The sequence below is a fragment of the Delphinapterus leucas genome, chromosome 20, assembly GCF_059928025.1.
Source record: "Delphinapterus leucas isolate spDelLeu-1000000601 "Yukka" chromosome 20, BTC_Dleu_Yukka2, whole genome shotgun sequence".
Taxonomy (NCBI): domain Eukaryota; kingdom Metazoa; phylum Chordata; class Mammalia; order Artiodactyla; family Monodontidae; genus Delphinapterus; species Delphinapterus leucas.
This window is the reverse complement of record NC_143148.1, coordinates 6,511,857-6,527,374: the sequence shown is the minus strand read 5'-3', so window position 1 is coordinate 6,527,374 and position 15,518 is coordinate 6,511,857. Positions and strand designations below refer to the sequence as shown.

Here is a 15,518-nt window from a genome sequence, read left to right as displayed (position 1 = left end):
TTAAACAAAGGACATATAGATTTATTTATGTAGACATATGTGTGGATGTTCAGGTTGTGGACACAAATTTAGCCAAAGTAAGCCAGACGTATGTGCAGACCCAGGTAAAGATCATCAAGGTCAAAACTGTTATTCATTCCCAAGTCACTTTGTGGAGATTCAAAGTTATAAAACCGACCCAGAGGGCCAGAGCTCAGATGTGGACCCACTAGATCAGACCCAGGGAAACATGGGACACAAAGGTGGCATTCCAGGTCAAAGACACATTGCTCAAGACACAGGCAGCGAGGTCAGGACATATTTATCCATCTCTAGATCAGCCCCCAAGTCACTCACTTGGTGTTCAGGGTCACTAATTGAGTTTCACAGTTGAGGACCTGGTTCAGACATGTGGGCGGGATGTAGACACGAAGGACTCTGCACACACACACTCCCCTTGCCCACACTGCACCATGCACAAGGACATGCACAGGGATGCGTCAAGATCATAGGACAATGACCCCCTACACTGGGCAACGTGGATATGTCCCCTCAGGGTCACAGCCAGGCACACAGACACCCACAATGGGGCAAGATGTGCACAGCCACACCAAATGCCCACACTCTACCTGCCAAGGTCAGGAACTGGGCCAAGGGCCCTGGCAAGCCCGGGGGAACGCGGATGTGGTGGACAAGGGGCTTAACAAGGGAAGGATGGGGTCGTCCTACAGAGAAGGACAGAGGGTGCGGGTTGAACAGCTGGGCACTGAGGCCGCCCCTGGCCAGTCCAAGCCGGAGGAGGGCGGAGGCCCTAGCTGGGTGCAGCAGGCAGCGGGTGGGGGCAGGGAGGAAAGAGCACGGAGAGAGCCTGAGGGGAGGCTGGCAGCAGCGGGGAGGTCTGAGGGGCCCCCAGAAGCGAGGGTCATGTGGGGGGGGGTTAATAAAAGTCCACCTTCGACTTCTCCGGGCTAGAGGCATCAGGTTACAGTTAATTTCTCCACGGGTGGTGGCTGAACATGGTCTGGAGCTCTCCTGCCACCTGGGGTCACCTTGACCCAGTGGCTGCCCCTCTCTGAGCCACAGAGGTTTAGATGTGTGCTGAGCATTGTGTCTGGAATATACCAAGTGCCCAGCAATGCTGACACACCTTTACAGGGCGGTACCGTGGGCCGGGACCGCATTTAGTCCTCACAACAACCCTATGAGAGAGCATCTGTTGTTATCTCCACGGTACAGTTAGGGAACCTGAGTCACAGAGACGTCAAGTAACTAGAAAGCGGCAGAGGCAGGATTTGAACCCAGAGTCTGTGTTCTTGAGCTTCCCAACATGTATTTAATGCTCAGTATAAGCTTTACCTACATCGTGCTATTGAGCCCTTACCATTATTGTTGCAGGTGGGTGCTGTCTTCTAAAGAAGGCACTGAAGGACCAGAATGGTGAAGCAATTTCCTCAAGGTCACACAGCAAGGAAGGGGCAGCCCCAGAACTCGAACTCAGGTCTGTGTCACCCAAGGGCCATGCTCATTGTCATGGGGACTCCAGAGCAGCCCCAGGCCCCTGACAGCTCTTGGGGTAGGGTGAGGACCCAGGGATGTCGCCATGTGGCTGAGGTGGGTGTGGGGGAAGGATCAGCAGATGGTCCCCGAGTGAGGGAGGCGCTGCTGGCAGATTGCAGGACCCAGTTAGGCTGGGGGATTAGGTGGCACTTCACTCCCACTGACCCGGACCTGACCTGGGCCCACCTCACCTGCAGAGGTCAGCAGGAAGGAGAAGGTGAGGAGAAGCCACATTGCGAAGGAGGGACCGGGGCTCTGCTGATGTCTAGGGAGGGGAGAGAGTGAGCGGGTGTGAGGGTGGACCCTCCTGCCCCCACCTGGATCCCTCCAGACACAAACTCATCCCACCTGCTCTTAAGAACCCCCTTTTCACCATCCTTGTTCCCCACCCCAAACTGCTCTTCCTCCCGGGCTCTCCATCTCCCAAGGGTCTGCTGTTTCTCCAGGCACCGGGACAGACTCCCAGGTACACCCACAGCCTGGCAGAGCCCAACACCATCCACTTACCCCAAAGCTTTAGCTCAGGATATATTCTTTCCCCAAACCCCACACCAGCCTCTTATCTGGCCTCTTGGGTCCTTACCAAGCCTGTCCCTCCACTCAAGCCCCACACTCCTCACAGCCTGTACCCCTACCTGGCTCCACAGGACACCCCTACACCCGGTGCTGACCAGATCCCTTTTCCACTCACAGCTCTCGCAGACCCCCGGCACCCCCAGGATAAAGTCCCAGTCCCTCAGCCTCACTTGCGAGGCCATGGGTGGCTTCTCCCCTTCTAGCCCCTCTGGCCGGGTCTCTCGTGACCTTGCGCGTCTAGGCTATTTCTTCCCATTTTCCTTCTTGCAATTTCATGCCTCCACACTTTTGTTCAGGCCGTTCCTCCTTCCAGGTATGCCAGTCCCTTCAAGGTCCACTTCCTCCTGGAGGCCTTTTCTGACCTCCCTGAGTCAGCGGTGTCTGCCTCCCCTTCCAGACCAAGAGCTCCCTGAGGGCGAGCCCAGCCTGACTGCACTCTGGATCCCCAGCACTGCCCAGAGCTAGGCAAGCTTTGGGCTTGAATTAAAGCCCTTTCCCCCCCGCATCTTCCAAATTCCTATTTGTCCTCTGAGGCTCAGCCCTCACCCCTTCTGGGAGACCCCGATACCTAACAGGTATCTCTTCTGGGTCCTATAGTGCCTGTTCTGGTTCCATCCCCAGGAGTGTTCAGGTCAGGTCCTCTTTGTGTCCCCAGCACTGCCCAGCCAGGGGCCGGGCACACAGGAGGCCTCAGGGAGATTGTGCTGAGCTGACCTGCACGCGTGATAACTCCTGACCTTGTTCCTGGCTCTGGTACAAGTGCTTTAGAAGACGTCCTCCTGATTTACTCCGTGCCCTCCCCCACCTCACCGCTGCAGCTCCCTCTTGCATCTCCAGGACGTTTTCTTGGTTCAGGCTCAACTCGGTGCCTCAGCAAACAACACATGGACCCACCCAGGTGCCCTTGACATGCAAATCCCTCAGGGCAGTCCATGTCTGCTCCCTGGAACCAGGGCATCCCATGTCTCCCCTAGACCAGGGAAGACCTGTGTCTCTCCTCACTCCAAACCCCCTGCCCCATCTCAAAGATCTCACCCCCCTCCAGATCCTCCAGCAGCATCTGGGGTAGCTTGGAAGCCAGAAGAAAATGAGCAGGCACATGAATGCCAGAATTTATAAGCTCCCAGCCCCACCCGGGTCTTGGGGGAGGGGGATAGGGTGAGGTGGGAAGTGGCTGAGAGTCAGGTTTACAGGCAGGGATGCCTAAGTGGCTGGTGGGGTGGGGGACAAGACCTACTGAGCATTTATTAGGCTGAAGTTTTTGTCTGAGTCTCTGAGGAGGAATTTCCCTACCAAGGGTAGTTTGTCAAGGGGGAGGAGACAGTAGGGCAAGAGCAGAAAATTGGAGGAGATCAAAACATAGAACCAGGAGTCTGGAGCATGTAACCTGGAATCTGGGGTCTGGAGTGTAGAAACCGGATTCTAGAGTCACACTTCTTGTGCCTGGATTAGGGGTCTCGATCTTGGATTCTGGAGCTGGACCAGGATCCCCCATTCTGGATCCTGATTCTGGATTCGGAACCCACTCTTCTGGATTCTGGATCTTGGATCTCTGATTCTGGACAGTGGATCCTGGGTCTGGATATCCAATTCTGGACCTTGGGTTCTGGATATATATCCCCAATTCTGGATCTTGGAGTCTGAACCTCCCAACTTTAGATTCTGGATATTTCTGGATCTTCATCTTTGATTCTGGATTCTGAGTTTGGGGCCTAGAATCGGCCACTCATGACTTGAAGTCGGGAGTGGATTTTGGAATGCGACTTCTGGAGTTTGGGTCTGGAATCTGGATACTGGACTCTGGCCTTTGAGTGACAGGTCTCAGTCTTGGATTCTAGATCCAGGGCCTCTGAATCTAGAGTCCAGACTAAGAATCTGGAGTCTGATGTTTGGACTCTAGGACTTGAGGTTTCGGGGCCTGGAATATGAATGATAGATTTTGGATTTTGAGTTATGGGGCCTGGATTCTAGAGTCTGGGTCTAGACTCTGAGGGTTCATGGATTGACTTTGGAATGTGAAGTATGGAGTTTCAAATCTGCATTGAGGGGACGTCCCTCGTGGTCCAGTGGGTAAGACTCTGCACTCCCAATGCAGGGGGCCTGGTCAGGGAACTAGATCCTGCATGCATGCCTCAACTAAGAGTTCGCCTGCTGCAACTGAGACCTGGCGCAGCCAAAAAAACAAAAACAAAAAACCCCCCAAAACCCCCAAAAAACTACATTGCGTATTTAAGCGACTGGACTAGGAGACAGGGGCCTGGCTTCCATGATTCTGAGATTCCTAGACTCTTGACTATAGAGCATGACTTTAGAGACTGGGAGACTAGAGTCTTTATTCTGGATCTTGCAGTCTTCATTCTGCATCCTGAGGCTTGAAACCTGGATTCTGTTTTCTGGAGACTGGAGATCATCATTAAGATGACCCAAAGCTTTGGGAATTTAAGTTTGTTTACCAGTGTCTCAGGACCATAGAGGGCCCTGGAAAATTGTCTAGAGTCTATCGTGGCTTGTCTAAATAATGAAGAGGCACAGTAGAAGGAAATACTGACCTCAGATCACCCAGTGAAAGATGGGACCTATTATAAGCATAGTTTCTCCCTGTTTCTGGAAATCCATCACATATATAGGAAGGGGCTGCATGATTGGGGCTGACTGTTAAGGACATCCGTGGCCAATGCCTAGGGGTCCCTGGCACTTGACTTCCTCACAGATAATATGGGAAAATGATGGTGTCTAAGCCCCCAGATGTCTTTCAGACATTCCAGAACCATAGATCCTTAGTTATTCCAGAATCCTAGGGTCTCTGTCACTCTAGAACCACAGACCTTCAAAAGCTCTAGAATACCAGACCTTCAGATTCTAGAATAGAAGGGCCTGAGATATTCTGGAAATCTAGGTCCTCAGATGCTCTAGAACCCAAGACCGTAAAATAGTCTAAAACCACAGATCTCTAGACATTCTAGAAGCCTATCATCTTCAGATGTTCTGGGACCCCCAGATAATTTGGCTTCCCAGGCTAGAAGCTATTCTAGAACTACTTTGCCCCTTCATTTTGCCACAAATTCGTGCTCAAAGGCTTTGGACTCACAGTGGGCCACAGCTTCAATTGAGCAGTCTCTGTTTATGGAGTGTTGGCCTTGCATTATCTCATTTATCCTTCTGACAGCCCCATGAGGTGTTTATTATGGATGGCTTCCTCCTTTTTTTTTTTTTTTTTTTTTTGACTGTGCCGGCATGTAGGGTCTTAGTGCTGGCACGTGGGATCTTAGTTCCCTGACCATGGATCGAACCCGTGGCCCCTGCGTTGGAAGCATGGAGTCTTAACCACAGGACTGCCAGGGAAGTCCTTCCTCCTTAATATAGAGGAGACTGAGACCCAGAGAGGGGCATCACAGCAAAGGTCACGGCAGAGGGTGGGAAGAATCCAGTGTCTGTCTTTGGGAACACCTAGTTGGTCTGTTCATCTCCACCCCTGGAGGTACCTCCCTCTGTTGGAGCCGGGTGGTGGTGAGGGGTGATCATAACGAGGGCTTCCCGGGTGCCAGGCTAAGCGCTTTCCATCAGGATCACACATGCTCCTCCCACCAGCCCCCACAGGCAGGTATTGTAACCGTCTCCGTGACACGGATGGGACTCTGAAATCATGCCAGAGCGCAGCCCAGGCTCTTACCTGACCTGTGCGCAGGCTCCTCGGGAGGGCGCCGCGCCTCGCCTTGTCCCCGACACGGTGTCAACGCCCCTCCCCCGCACCGCCCGCCCACTCTGGCCGAGTTAGACTTGGGTGACCAACGTCCTCCTGGGCATCTCCCCAGACGTCCTTCCCCTCCACTAAGGCCTGAGTCCTGCCCTATTCCTCCTCCTGGGAACACTCCCTAGAGTCTTTCTCTCATCACCTCCATGGTTCAACCACCAACCAAGCAGTTCTCCTCCATCTGACCCTGAATTCCAGCCTTGGGCAGCCACCTACTCCCGGGAGACACCCACCCCTGCCCGGGGTCTCCAGATCCCTCTCACTCACTGTGACCTAACACATTTCTCTCTTTCCCCAAACTCTCCTCCCCCTTCCTCTCATGTTTCCCATCCCAGGGACAGCCCCCACTGTCCACTCAGTCATGTGGCCAGATCCCCGAGGGTGCTGTCTCCACCCCTTCCCTCCCCTCATCCCCTACAGCCCAGCGGTACCCAGCCCTGTCCCTCTTCTCTGTCCCCTCGGTCTGGCTCAGGTGTTCCCCTCTATTCTTGGACCCTCACCCCAGCCTCCACCGCGGCCTCCCACCCTCCAGTCTGTCCCCTCCTGTCCACCACTAGTTGGCTTCAGAGGGTCTCTCTTTACACTCAGAGATGACCCTGCCCCTTCCCTGCTCACAACCCTTCCATGGAGACTCCCTGTCACCCCTGGACAAATGCCTTCGGCCTGGTGTTTGAGCCCCTTTGGATCCCCCTGAGGGAACAAACCTCATCTGGAACCCTTGCCCCAGGGAGACAGTCACTGCATCCTGCCCACCCTGGGAGGGGGACTGGACTCTCAATGCCCCAGGGAACTCCTCATGTAGTGTCGGCCCTCCTCTAATTTCATCTCACCACAACCCCCCCTCCCCCTTCATTATGGAACCAGTCAAAAGTGGAGTTTCAGGGTCCTGGGCTCAGACCCCTGCTCCACTACTTGATGTTTTGGAAATTCTGGTAAGTGCTTTCAGTTTCTCATCCTTAAAATCAGATAATTTTATTTAATAATAATCAGATAAAACCACAGAGTTTTGCAAGGAGTAAGAGTTAGTGCGTGTAAGGAGCTAAGAGCACACAGTAAACAATTCCACACACATGAGCAGACGGTGGCGAGGACAGAGCCCCCCGATGCTCAAGGTCATCCAGGCTGCAGAAGTCTGGGGGGAGGGACAGGAGAATGGTCCAGGAAGTCCTGTGCTTCCTTCAGTGTGAAACATCACCTCTCTGGTTATCAGTGCACACCCGTGATGGGGTCTTAGAGTGGGGGAGGAGTGGAAATGGGTGGGGTTGGATGAGGTAATATGCACAGAGCAGGTGTGTAAATCGAAATTAGGCTGGTGCGTGAAAGACGGGTTAACCCAGGACATGATTCAGACGTGGACTCTGGCTCCAGGCAGCCAGGATCGAATCCTGCCTCCAACACATAATGTTGTGTGTCTTTAAGCAAGTCACTCGGCCTTCCTGTGCCTCCGTTTCCTCCTCTGTAAGATGAGAATAATCATTGTTTCTGCCTCGTAGGAGTGTTTTGAGGCGTCAGTGCCTGAAATTCGTGCCTGACACTTAATCAGTGCTGAGTAATCCCAGGCCGTTATCAGGCCTGTTTTCCCAGATTGCTGGGGAGCGGTGGTTGTGGGGTCTTTCTCAGAGGACACAGTCAGGCAGCAGTAGATAAGGACTTGCCAAAGTCTCTCCATCTCTCAGTTTTGGCATCTCTCTTTGAAACCTCTTTATCAAGACCCCCGTTTTACAAATGGGGAAACTGAGGCCCAGGGAGAGAAAACAGGTGTGTGAGGCCCCAGCTTGAGAGTGTGACATCGAGCAGGGGGAACACCCCAAGTACAGCTTACTTTACTCTGAGACTTCTTTTTTTTTTTTTTGCGGTATGCGGGCCTCTCACCGCTGTGGCCTCTCCCGTTGCGGAGCACAGGCTCCGGACGCGCAGGCTCAGCGGCCATGGCTCACGGGCCCAGCCACTCCGCGGCATGTGGGATCTTCCCGGACCGGGGCACGAACCCGTGTCCCCTGCATCGGCAGGCGGACTCTCAACCACTGCGCCACCAGGGAAGCCCACTGTCCATCTTTTTAATCTTAGCCATTCTGGTAGGTATTGTGTTTTGACAAGATTGTATGTTCTTCAGATACTGGGTGCAATGTTCTATATATGACCATTAAGTAAAGTTTGTTAATCACATTGTTCAAATCATCTATGTCCTTATCCATTTTTATCTTGTTTGTTCTATTATTTTTTTGAGTCACCTTAAAATCCTCTTTTTAACATTTTTTAATAAAAAAAAATTTTTGGCCACGCCTCGCCACTTGCGGGATCTTAGCTCTCCAACCAGGCATCAAACTTGCTCCCTTGGCAATGAAAGCACCAAGTCCTAACCACTAGACCGTCAGGGAATCCCCAAAATCCTCTTTTATGAGTGGGGATTTGTCTATCTTACTTTTAGTTATTTCACTTTTTTTTTTTTTTTTGCGGTAAGCGGGCCTCTCACTGTTGTGGCCTCTCCCGTTGCGGAACACAGGCTCCGGACACGCAGGCTCAGCGGCCATGGCTCACGGGCCCAGCCGCTCCGCGGCATGTGGGATCTTCCTCGACCGGGGCACGAACCCGTGTCCCCTGCATCTGCAGGCGGACTCTTAACCACTGCGCCACCAGGGAAGCCCAGTTATTTCACTTTTTATATATTTGAGGATACATTAAGAGATACATAAAAATTTAAATATTTCCTTAAGAATAGATTCACAGTATATTTATGAATATATTTATGAATATAAATTCTCATCAGTATATTCTATTTAGTATAATAACAATTATTATGGTATAATAACAATTCCTTATATTCTTGGGTCCCCAGTCTCCCCTCTCTCTGTCCTCAGACCCCCCCTTCCCCGCCGCCCCCCAGATTCTTCCCACCAGTCTTCAGCTACAGCAGGAGGGTCCTGAGGCAGCTACAAATCGAGAATTCTTAAAATGCATTTAAGAAGACCAAACCAAAATAAGTCAGTGAAAGCTACATAAACTAAATAAGTAAATTCCATTAATTTGCCGTTTGCTGATTTGACTTTTCAGAAATTGGACAACATCCACAGAATCAGTTCTCTTAACCTTCCAGCTATGTCTCGTTCCTTGGGGATCCTGTGTCACTCCTGGTCAAGGCTCCCATTTCCCAGATGGGGAAACTGAGGCACAAGGAGGGAAAGCTATTTGCTGGAATCCCTTGGGTGGGAAGGGAAGTATGGAGGAGAGTCTGAGCCGAGTCCGTGCTTCTCTTAGACTTTATTTCTGGGCTTAGATGAAGGAACAAATGACGGTGAAAACCCAACTTTCTCTACCAATGGTAAGGCGGGGTCAACATTGTGCCACTAGGGGGCACTGTGTACAGGAAGCTATTCTTAGCAGGACTGGACTACTGGGGATGGGGGAGGGGGTCTAGACTCCTGGGTCTGAAGGAGAAGGCACTGGGAACCCAGATTCCTGAATTCCTTCAGCAGCTTATATTTGGGGGTTCAATTTCATGGGTCCCAGTCCCTGGAGTTAACTGGCCTGGATGGTTTTCTGTATCCAGTCTGTGAACTTGCAGAGGTTGGTGTAGACGCCTGGCACGTTGGGCTGGCCACAGGGGGATTGTCCAAAGGACACAAGGCCCTGCAGGGACCCGTTGCAGACCAGGGGGCCCCCAGAGTCACCCTGTTGTGGAGAGACAGAGAATGAGAATCCAAAACACAGAGAGATGGAGATAGATGTGAGATCAGAAAGGAACCAAATGAGAAGCAATGGCAGGAGAGGGGGAAAAAAAAAGATAGCAACATATTCCTTAAACGTTCCATTCTAGAGCCCTGACCGCACCAATTCTGCTCCCCTATATCCTAACAGCTGGTAGATTCTCTTGGGTTTGTTACTGTTCTGTCTCTGTTTTTGTCCCTCCTTCTTCTTTTCCCCCTGTAGCCTATTTCTCTGTCTCAACGACCCCTGGAGTCTCTGTGCCTCTCTGCATCTCTTTGTATATTCTATTTTTGTTTTTTTTCCTATTTCACTTGGCATTTCATCTCTACGCGTCTGTGTATATGTTTCTCTGTGGGTGTGCGTGTGTGCATGTGTGTTTCTGCCTTACTGAATCTGTCTTTCTCTATTTCTGTCTCTTTCTTTGCTTCTCCTTATTCCTGTGTCGACTTCTCTCTTTCAGTCTCTCTCCCCATTTGTCACACTATCTCCCCGTATCTCTGTTTCTCACCACGGTTCCCTGTCCCCTCCCTTCTCCATCTCTCCCTGGATCTTCTCCCCTCTTCCCTTCTCCCATCTCTCACATGGCAGGAGTCCTTTTGGTCCTGGCCTCCGCCAGCGCAGAACATGCTGGGGTGGTACACAGGGGCATAGAGTTCACTGCAGATCTCCTCCGACACCACTGAGATATTCACGCATTGGAGCACTTTGGGCAGTCTGCCTGGGACGCAGAGCATCGGATTAGCCTCTCTGGCTGGGCAGAGAACCCCCTCAGAAAGGCCGGACACACCCACACTCCCGAGCTCACCATTTGCTAGCCGACCCCAGCCGGAAACGAGGCAAGAATCCCCAGCGGTCGGGCGCTGTGAGGCGACGCCGATGTTTTGGATGGTGTCAGACTGGGGCACCAGTTCTTCCAACTTGATGAGCATGAGGTCGTTGGCAAAAGATGGTCTGTTGTACTCTGGGTGCTGGATGGAGAGGTGAGCCTCCATCATCTGACCGCCTGGTTCATGGTCGTCCTCAAGACTGTGCAGGCCCAGCCTGATGGTATAGGAACTGAGGGCCACAGGGTGGGGGTGGGGTGGGGACAGAATAGCTTTGTGGCTACTACACCATTATCTCCATTCTGGCCTTCAGTCACAACCCCATCTCCAGCCCCTTACCCTAGCCCCATCTTCCTTGCTAAGCACTGCGCTAAGAGCTACCCAACCTAAGGCACAATCATAATCCAGGGACAAGAACTTGCCTTAAGTCACTAGTAACTCAGCAGTTGAGCTGGGATTTCAACCCAGGACTCTTGAGTCCTTCCAAAGCAACACATAGCTCCCACCTCCCTCGCAGAGCCTTCCTTCACACTGGTTTTCACTTTTAGTACCCAGAGATGGAACCTATTAAGCGCTTCCCCTCAGCTCACCGTACATCCGGGTCCTCCCTAGGACCCAGGCCCCGCCCCCTTCCCCGCCCCGCCCTGCACTCACTTCTGGAAACAGTGTGCGGCTGACAGCACCCATTGAGGATGCACCAGGACGACCCCGCAGAAAAATTCCTTTTCCAAGAACAGTGCCGCCTGCCAAGGCTGCGAGTGCGGGTGGCAGTCCTCGCCGTTTATGATGTCGCTGCCTCCACCCCAGGCGAGGGATCCTGAGGGCGGATTCAGGGCTGGGGGACGGGCTCAGAGGGGAACGGGGGCTTCTGGGGGCGGGGCTCGGTGCAGGGGCGTGGTCAGGCCTGGGGAAAAGGCCCAGAAGGCTGGACACTTACTGCTGGGGGCGTGGTCACGGCTTTCGGGGGCGTGGCCACAGAGCAGGGGCGTGGCCACGGTGCAGGGGCTAGATCGGGGCTTCCGAGGTCAGGGGGATGGGCTCAGGGTGGAACCACGGCTTGTGAGAGCTTGGTGGGGGGTGGGGGGAAAACCTCGGTCCAGGGGGGCGTGGTCAGGGCTGGGGGACAGACTCAGGAGGCAGGACTAGGCCACTTGGGGGCGGGGTCACAGTGCAGGCGGTGTGGTCAGGACCGCAGGGATGGAGTCAGGGATCCTGAGGGCAGTCAGGCTCTCAGGGGCGGAATCAAGAATGAGTGAGAAGGGGGCGGGATCACAGTGCAGGCCTTTTACTCCACGGATCAGATTCTTTGGGGGTGGGTTAGGATTCAAGAGGCGGAGATCAGGGTATAGGAAGTGGGGTCACTTGTCAAGAGGAGGCTTTCAGCTGTAAGTGTGTCACATAGATCTCTGGGACCCACATGTCACCTCTCTCGCTCTCTCACACACACACACACACACACACACACGCGCGCGCGCGCCTCGACAGTGCACTACTGGGGCTATGAGCCTCCCAGCACAAGTAGACCCCCTCACACAAGGTGGCAGAGGCAAGGGCGACACAGCCAGACACTCGAGGCAGTGCCACACTCTATGGCCCTCCAAGTCTCTCCTTCCCTGGCTCAGCCTCCCCCATAGCAGCAAAAAGCCGGCTCACACAGAAACCCTATCACACCGTCCCGTGATGTGGCTGTCTGGGGGCCCAAGGATCGGAGACCCAGGAAGCAGGCACAGATTGCCAGCGATGGGTGACTCCCCCAGAAGCACCATCTCCCTTTTAGCGGCACCCCAGGCTCCCCAGGTCCTCACAGCATTGCCACTCTGCAGGATATTCAGAGGCACAGACTGTCAGAGTTGTTCACCCAATCACGCACCGACTCTCACGGGCATGACCACACACCCTGTCATACTATGTCACACACAGAGGCATGCAAAGCCACACACACCCAGTACACAGGCAGCACACATGCAAACTCCCTGTGATACCAGGAATCACAAGTGTGCATCTGGAGAGCAACGGTCACACAGTACTGTCACCCACGCAGCTTCAGGCACATCCAGGAGGATACTGAGTCATGCCTGTAACAAACACTGTGCCTCAGGCACAGACACGCACACACACACAGACACACACACACACACACACACATACCTGTGACACTGAGGAGGAGGTGGCCCAGGAACCAGCCCCAGGGATTTCCTGCCATGGACATCCTTCAGCACCTGCGTGAGGGTCAGTCTCAGGTGAGTCCGGGGGCCCTGCATCTGTCTCTTTCTTTCTCCATTCCTGCCCTCCCAGGATATTATTGGGCAAACAAGGACCTATACCACCCCTCCCCCGACACACACATGCCATAGGGTCTGAGATCATGGCCCAGAGACCCACAGCCTAGAGAGATTTAGAGGCTGAGAGAGAAAAAGAGAGAGGGAGAGTGAAGTGGAAAGAGAGAGAGAGAGAGAACTAGGTGGAGAGGAAGGGATGGAGAAAGTGTCTCTCCGTCTATAAACTGGGCGAGGTAGGAGGATGGAGGAGACTGGACTCTCAGGGATGGAGGGAAGATGGAGTATTTAAGAGAGATCATCGGAGACAGACTGAGAGGCAGAGGCAGGGAGAGAGAGATTCAGGGAAATAGAGAGACCAGGGGAGACAGAGAGAGAACTGGAGAGACACTCCTAACTAGAGACCTGTTTGGAGAGGAGACCTGGAGACACAAGGTCCAGATGCTGAGAGTCACAGGGACACGGAGCTGTAGGGACAGTGGGTCACAAAGACTGCGTGCTCTTAGGGCGCAGTGAGTGGGGACCTGGGGGCCACTCACCTGGCTGTCTCTGGGCTCCCGGATCCTGCTTTGGGCTGAGCTCCTGCCTGCTACGTCCAACAGGGGCCCCGGTGGGGCTTATAAGCATCCCCAGCTGGGCCGGCCTGCCCCCCAGGGACACATTCCTGGGGTCAGGTGCTCCCAGCTTCCAGCTCAGTGCTCTCAGGCTGCCTTGTGCCCGCCTGCAGCCAGGGAGCCAGAGGGGCTGGGAGACCCTGGCCTCACTCTCCCCTTCTTTCTTGGTTCTCTGTCAGGTTTCTTCTCTCTCTCTCTCTCTCTCTCTCTCACACACACACACACACACACACACATTCTATCTCTCATTTTCTTTTTTTCTTATTCTCTCTCTCATTAAATCTCTCTCATCCTCCCTCCCTTCCTCTCTCTCCCGGCTGTGCTTCCCCAGCAAAACTTCCCGGATTCAAATCCCCAGCATCACGTTCTACCTTTGGAGCCTTGGCCCGGTGACTGCACCCCTGTGAGCCTCCGTTTTCTCATCTGTAAAATCGGGGTAACCATTTTTCCTCTCTCCCAAAATGCATCCAAAGAGATAATGCAGGGAAAACGCCCAGACAAAGTGCCAGGAGTGTCCTAGGCGCCCAGTTAGTGGGAGCAGGCTTTGCTCAACAAAGGGCACCTGTCACGCTCTGAGCTCTGCTGTCCGCACTTGAGATGCGGGAAGGGACAAGCAAATATCTGGTAGTAATGTGTGTGCAGAGACCACGGGTGATACTAGAGAGTGACCCGGATTGGGTGGGGTGACTGCAGATGAGGGGGTGGTCGGGGAGTCTCAGAGGAGTCGACTTTGAGGCTGAGAGGCAGTGAGCTTTGCAGGAAAAAGAGAGAAGTTGGAGGAATTCCCTGGAGGTCCAGTGGTTAGGACATGGCGCTTTCACTGAGGTGGACCGGGTTCAATCCCTGGGGGAAATAAGATCCCGGAAGCCTGGGGAAAAAGAGAGAGAGAGAGAGAGAGAGAGAAAGTTGGTGTGTACGAGACAGAGTAAGGCGAGGAACGGGGCAGACTGTGCAGGGATTTGCATGCCAGGGGAAACAGTTTGGGTTTATTTTCAGTGCAGTGGATTTTAAGCACGAGGTAGGAGGGGCACGATCTTATTTATGTTTCAAAAACATCCCGCGTGGAGAATGATTGTAGAGGGTGAGATGGAAGCAGAGAGACCAGCGTGGAGGTGGGAGGTGGCAACAGCCTGGGTGGGAGATGCTGTGGTCCAAGGAGAAGAGAAACACATATGCCCAGGGCTCGTGTGGGGGAGGGGCGGGAAAGTCAAGTACCAGCCGGTGGGTGGAAGGTGGGGAGGGAGGAAGAAGGAGGCAAGGATGGTGTCTCGGAGGCTGGGTCTGTTGGCGGCTCCATTTGTGGCGCCATTTGTGCGGAGGAGCGAAGAGGTGTGGGGAGAAGGGCTGAGCTGGAGGCGCCTATAGGAGCCAAGTGGTTGAATGTGTGAGCACCATGGGGCAGACAGAGGTCAGGGCTGGTGAGAAACGGTGGGGAGTCATCCTAGGAGACGTTGTGTCTAGAGCCATGGGGTTGGATGAGGTCACCTAAGGAGGAGGTGTGGACGGCGTTGATGAGGGGTTGTGGGGACAGATGATGGTGCTGCTGAGGGATGAATGTCTGTGTCTCTCTGTCTCTCTCTGGCCCTGTTTCTCTCTGATTTCTCTGTCTCTAGCCTTTTCTTAGTGTCCGTCTGGTTCTCTGGCTCGGCCTCCATCTATCTGCCTGCATTCAGTCACCTGGGGGCACAGAGACCCTTGACCTTGCCCTACTCCTGGGACCTGCAGCCCTGACCATGAAGATGGAGGAGGCCAGGAGGAGGGGTAGGGGTGGGGTGTAGAGGGGGCTCAGGCCTCATAGCCGCCCAGACGTGACTTAGGTCTGGACACTGGGAGGAGGCAGGTTGGGGCCAGAGTGAGGGACAGGGCTGGGGCAGCTGGAATGAGGGAGAAGGGTGTGGATGTGGCATTCCTCCACCCTGTTCTGTGGCCTCACCTAGGTCTTATCCTGCTCGAGGTTAGGCAGACATGTCCCAGTTATTTGGGGATGAATCCAAGACAGAGTGTGTGTGTGTGTGTGTGTGTCACGCCATGGAGATGCTTCCAGCCTGGCAGGAATGACCCCAGGAGTGGGGATTCTAGGGTAAGAACCCAGGCTGGGGTGGGGGATGGAGAGAGGCAGAGACCAAGAGATACAGAGATGGGCAAAGAGATTGGGACCAGAGACAGAAATAAAACCACAGAAGGATATAGATAGAGACACAGAGAGAACAGGGCAAAGAGACGAAGACAGAGAGAT

At 53.7% G+C, this 15,518-nt stretch overlaps 1 protein-coding gene across 1 annotated transcript; it reads right to left on the bottom strand.

Annotated features, from left to right (window-relative positions):
- Nucleotides 1-9,074: 9,074 nt before the first annotated feature.
- On the bottom strand, nucleotides 9,075-12,611 carry KLK4 (kallikrein related peptidase 4). The gene is made up of 5 exons (XM_089902215.1): nucleotides 12,523-12,611; nucleotides 11,047-11,188; nucleotides 10,374-10,624; nucleotides 10,150-10,286; nucleotides 9,075-9,532 (listed from the first exon to the last, which is right to left on the bottom strand). Exons 1-5 carry the CDS (start codon nucleotides 12,599-12,601, stop codon nucleotides 9,380-9,382), a joined length of 762 nt encoding a protein of 253 aa, XP_089758341.1. The 5' UTR covers nucleotides 12,602-12,611; the 3' UTR covers nucleotides 9,075-9,379.
- Nucleotides 12,612-15,518: the final 2,907 nt, after the last annotated feature.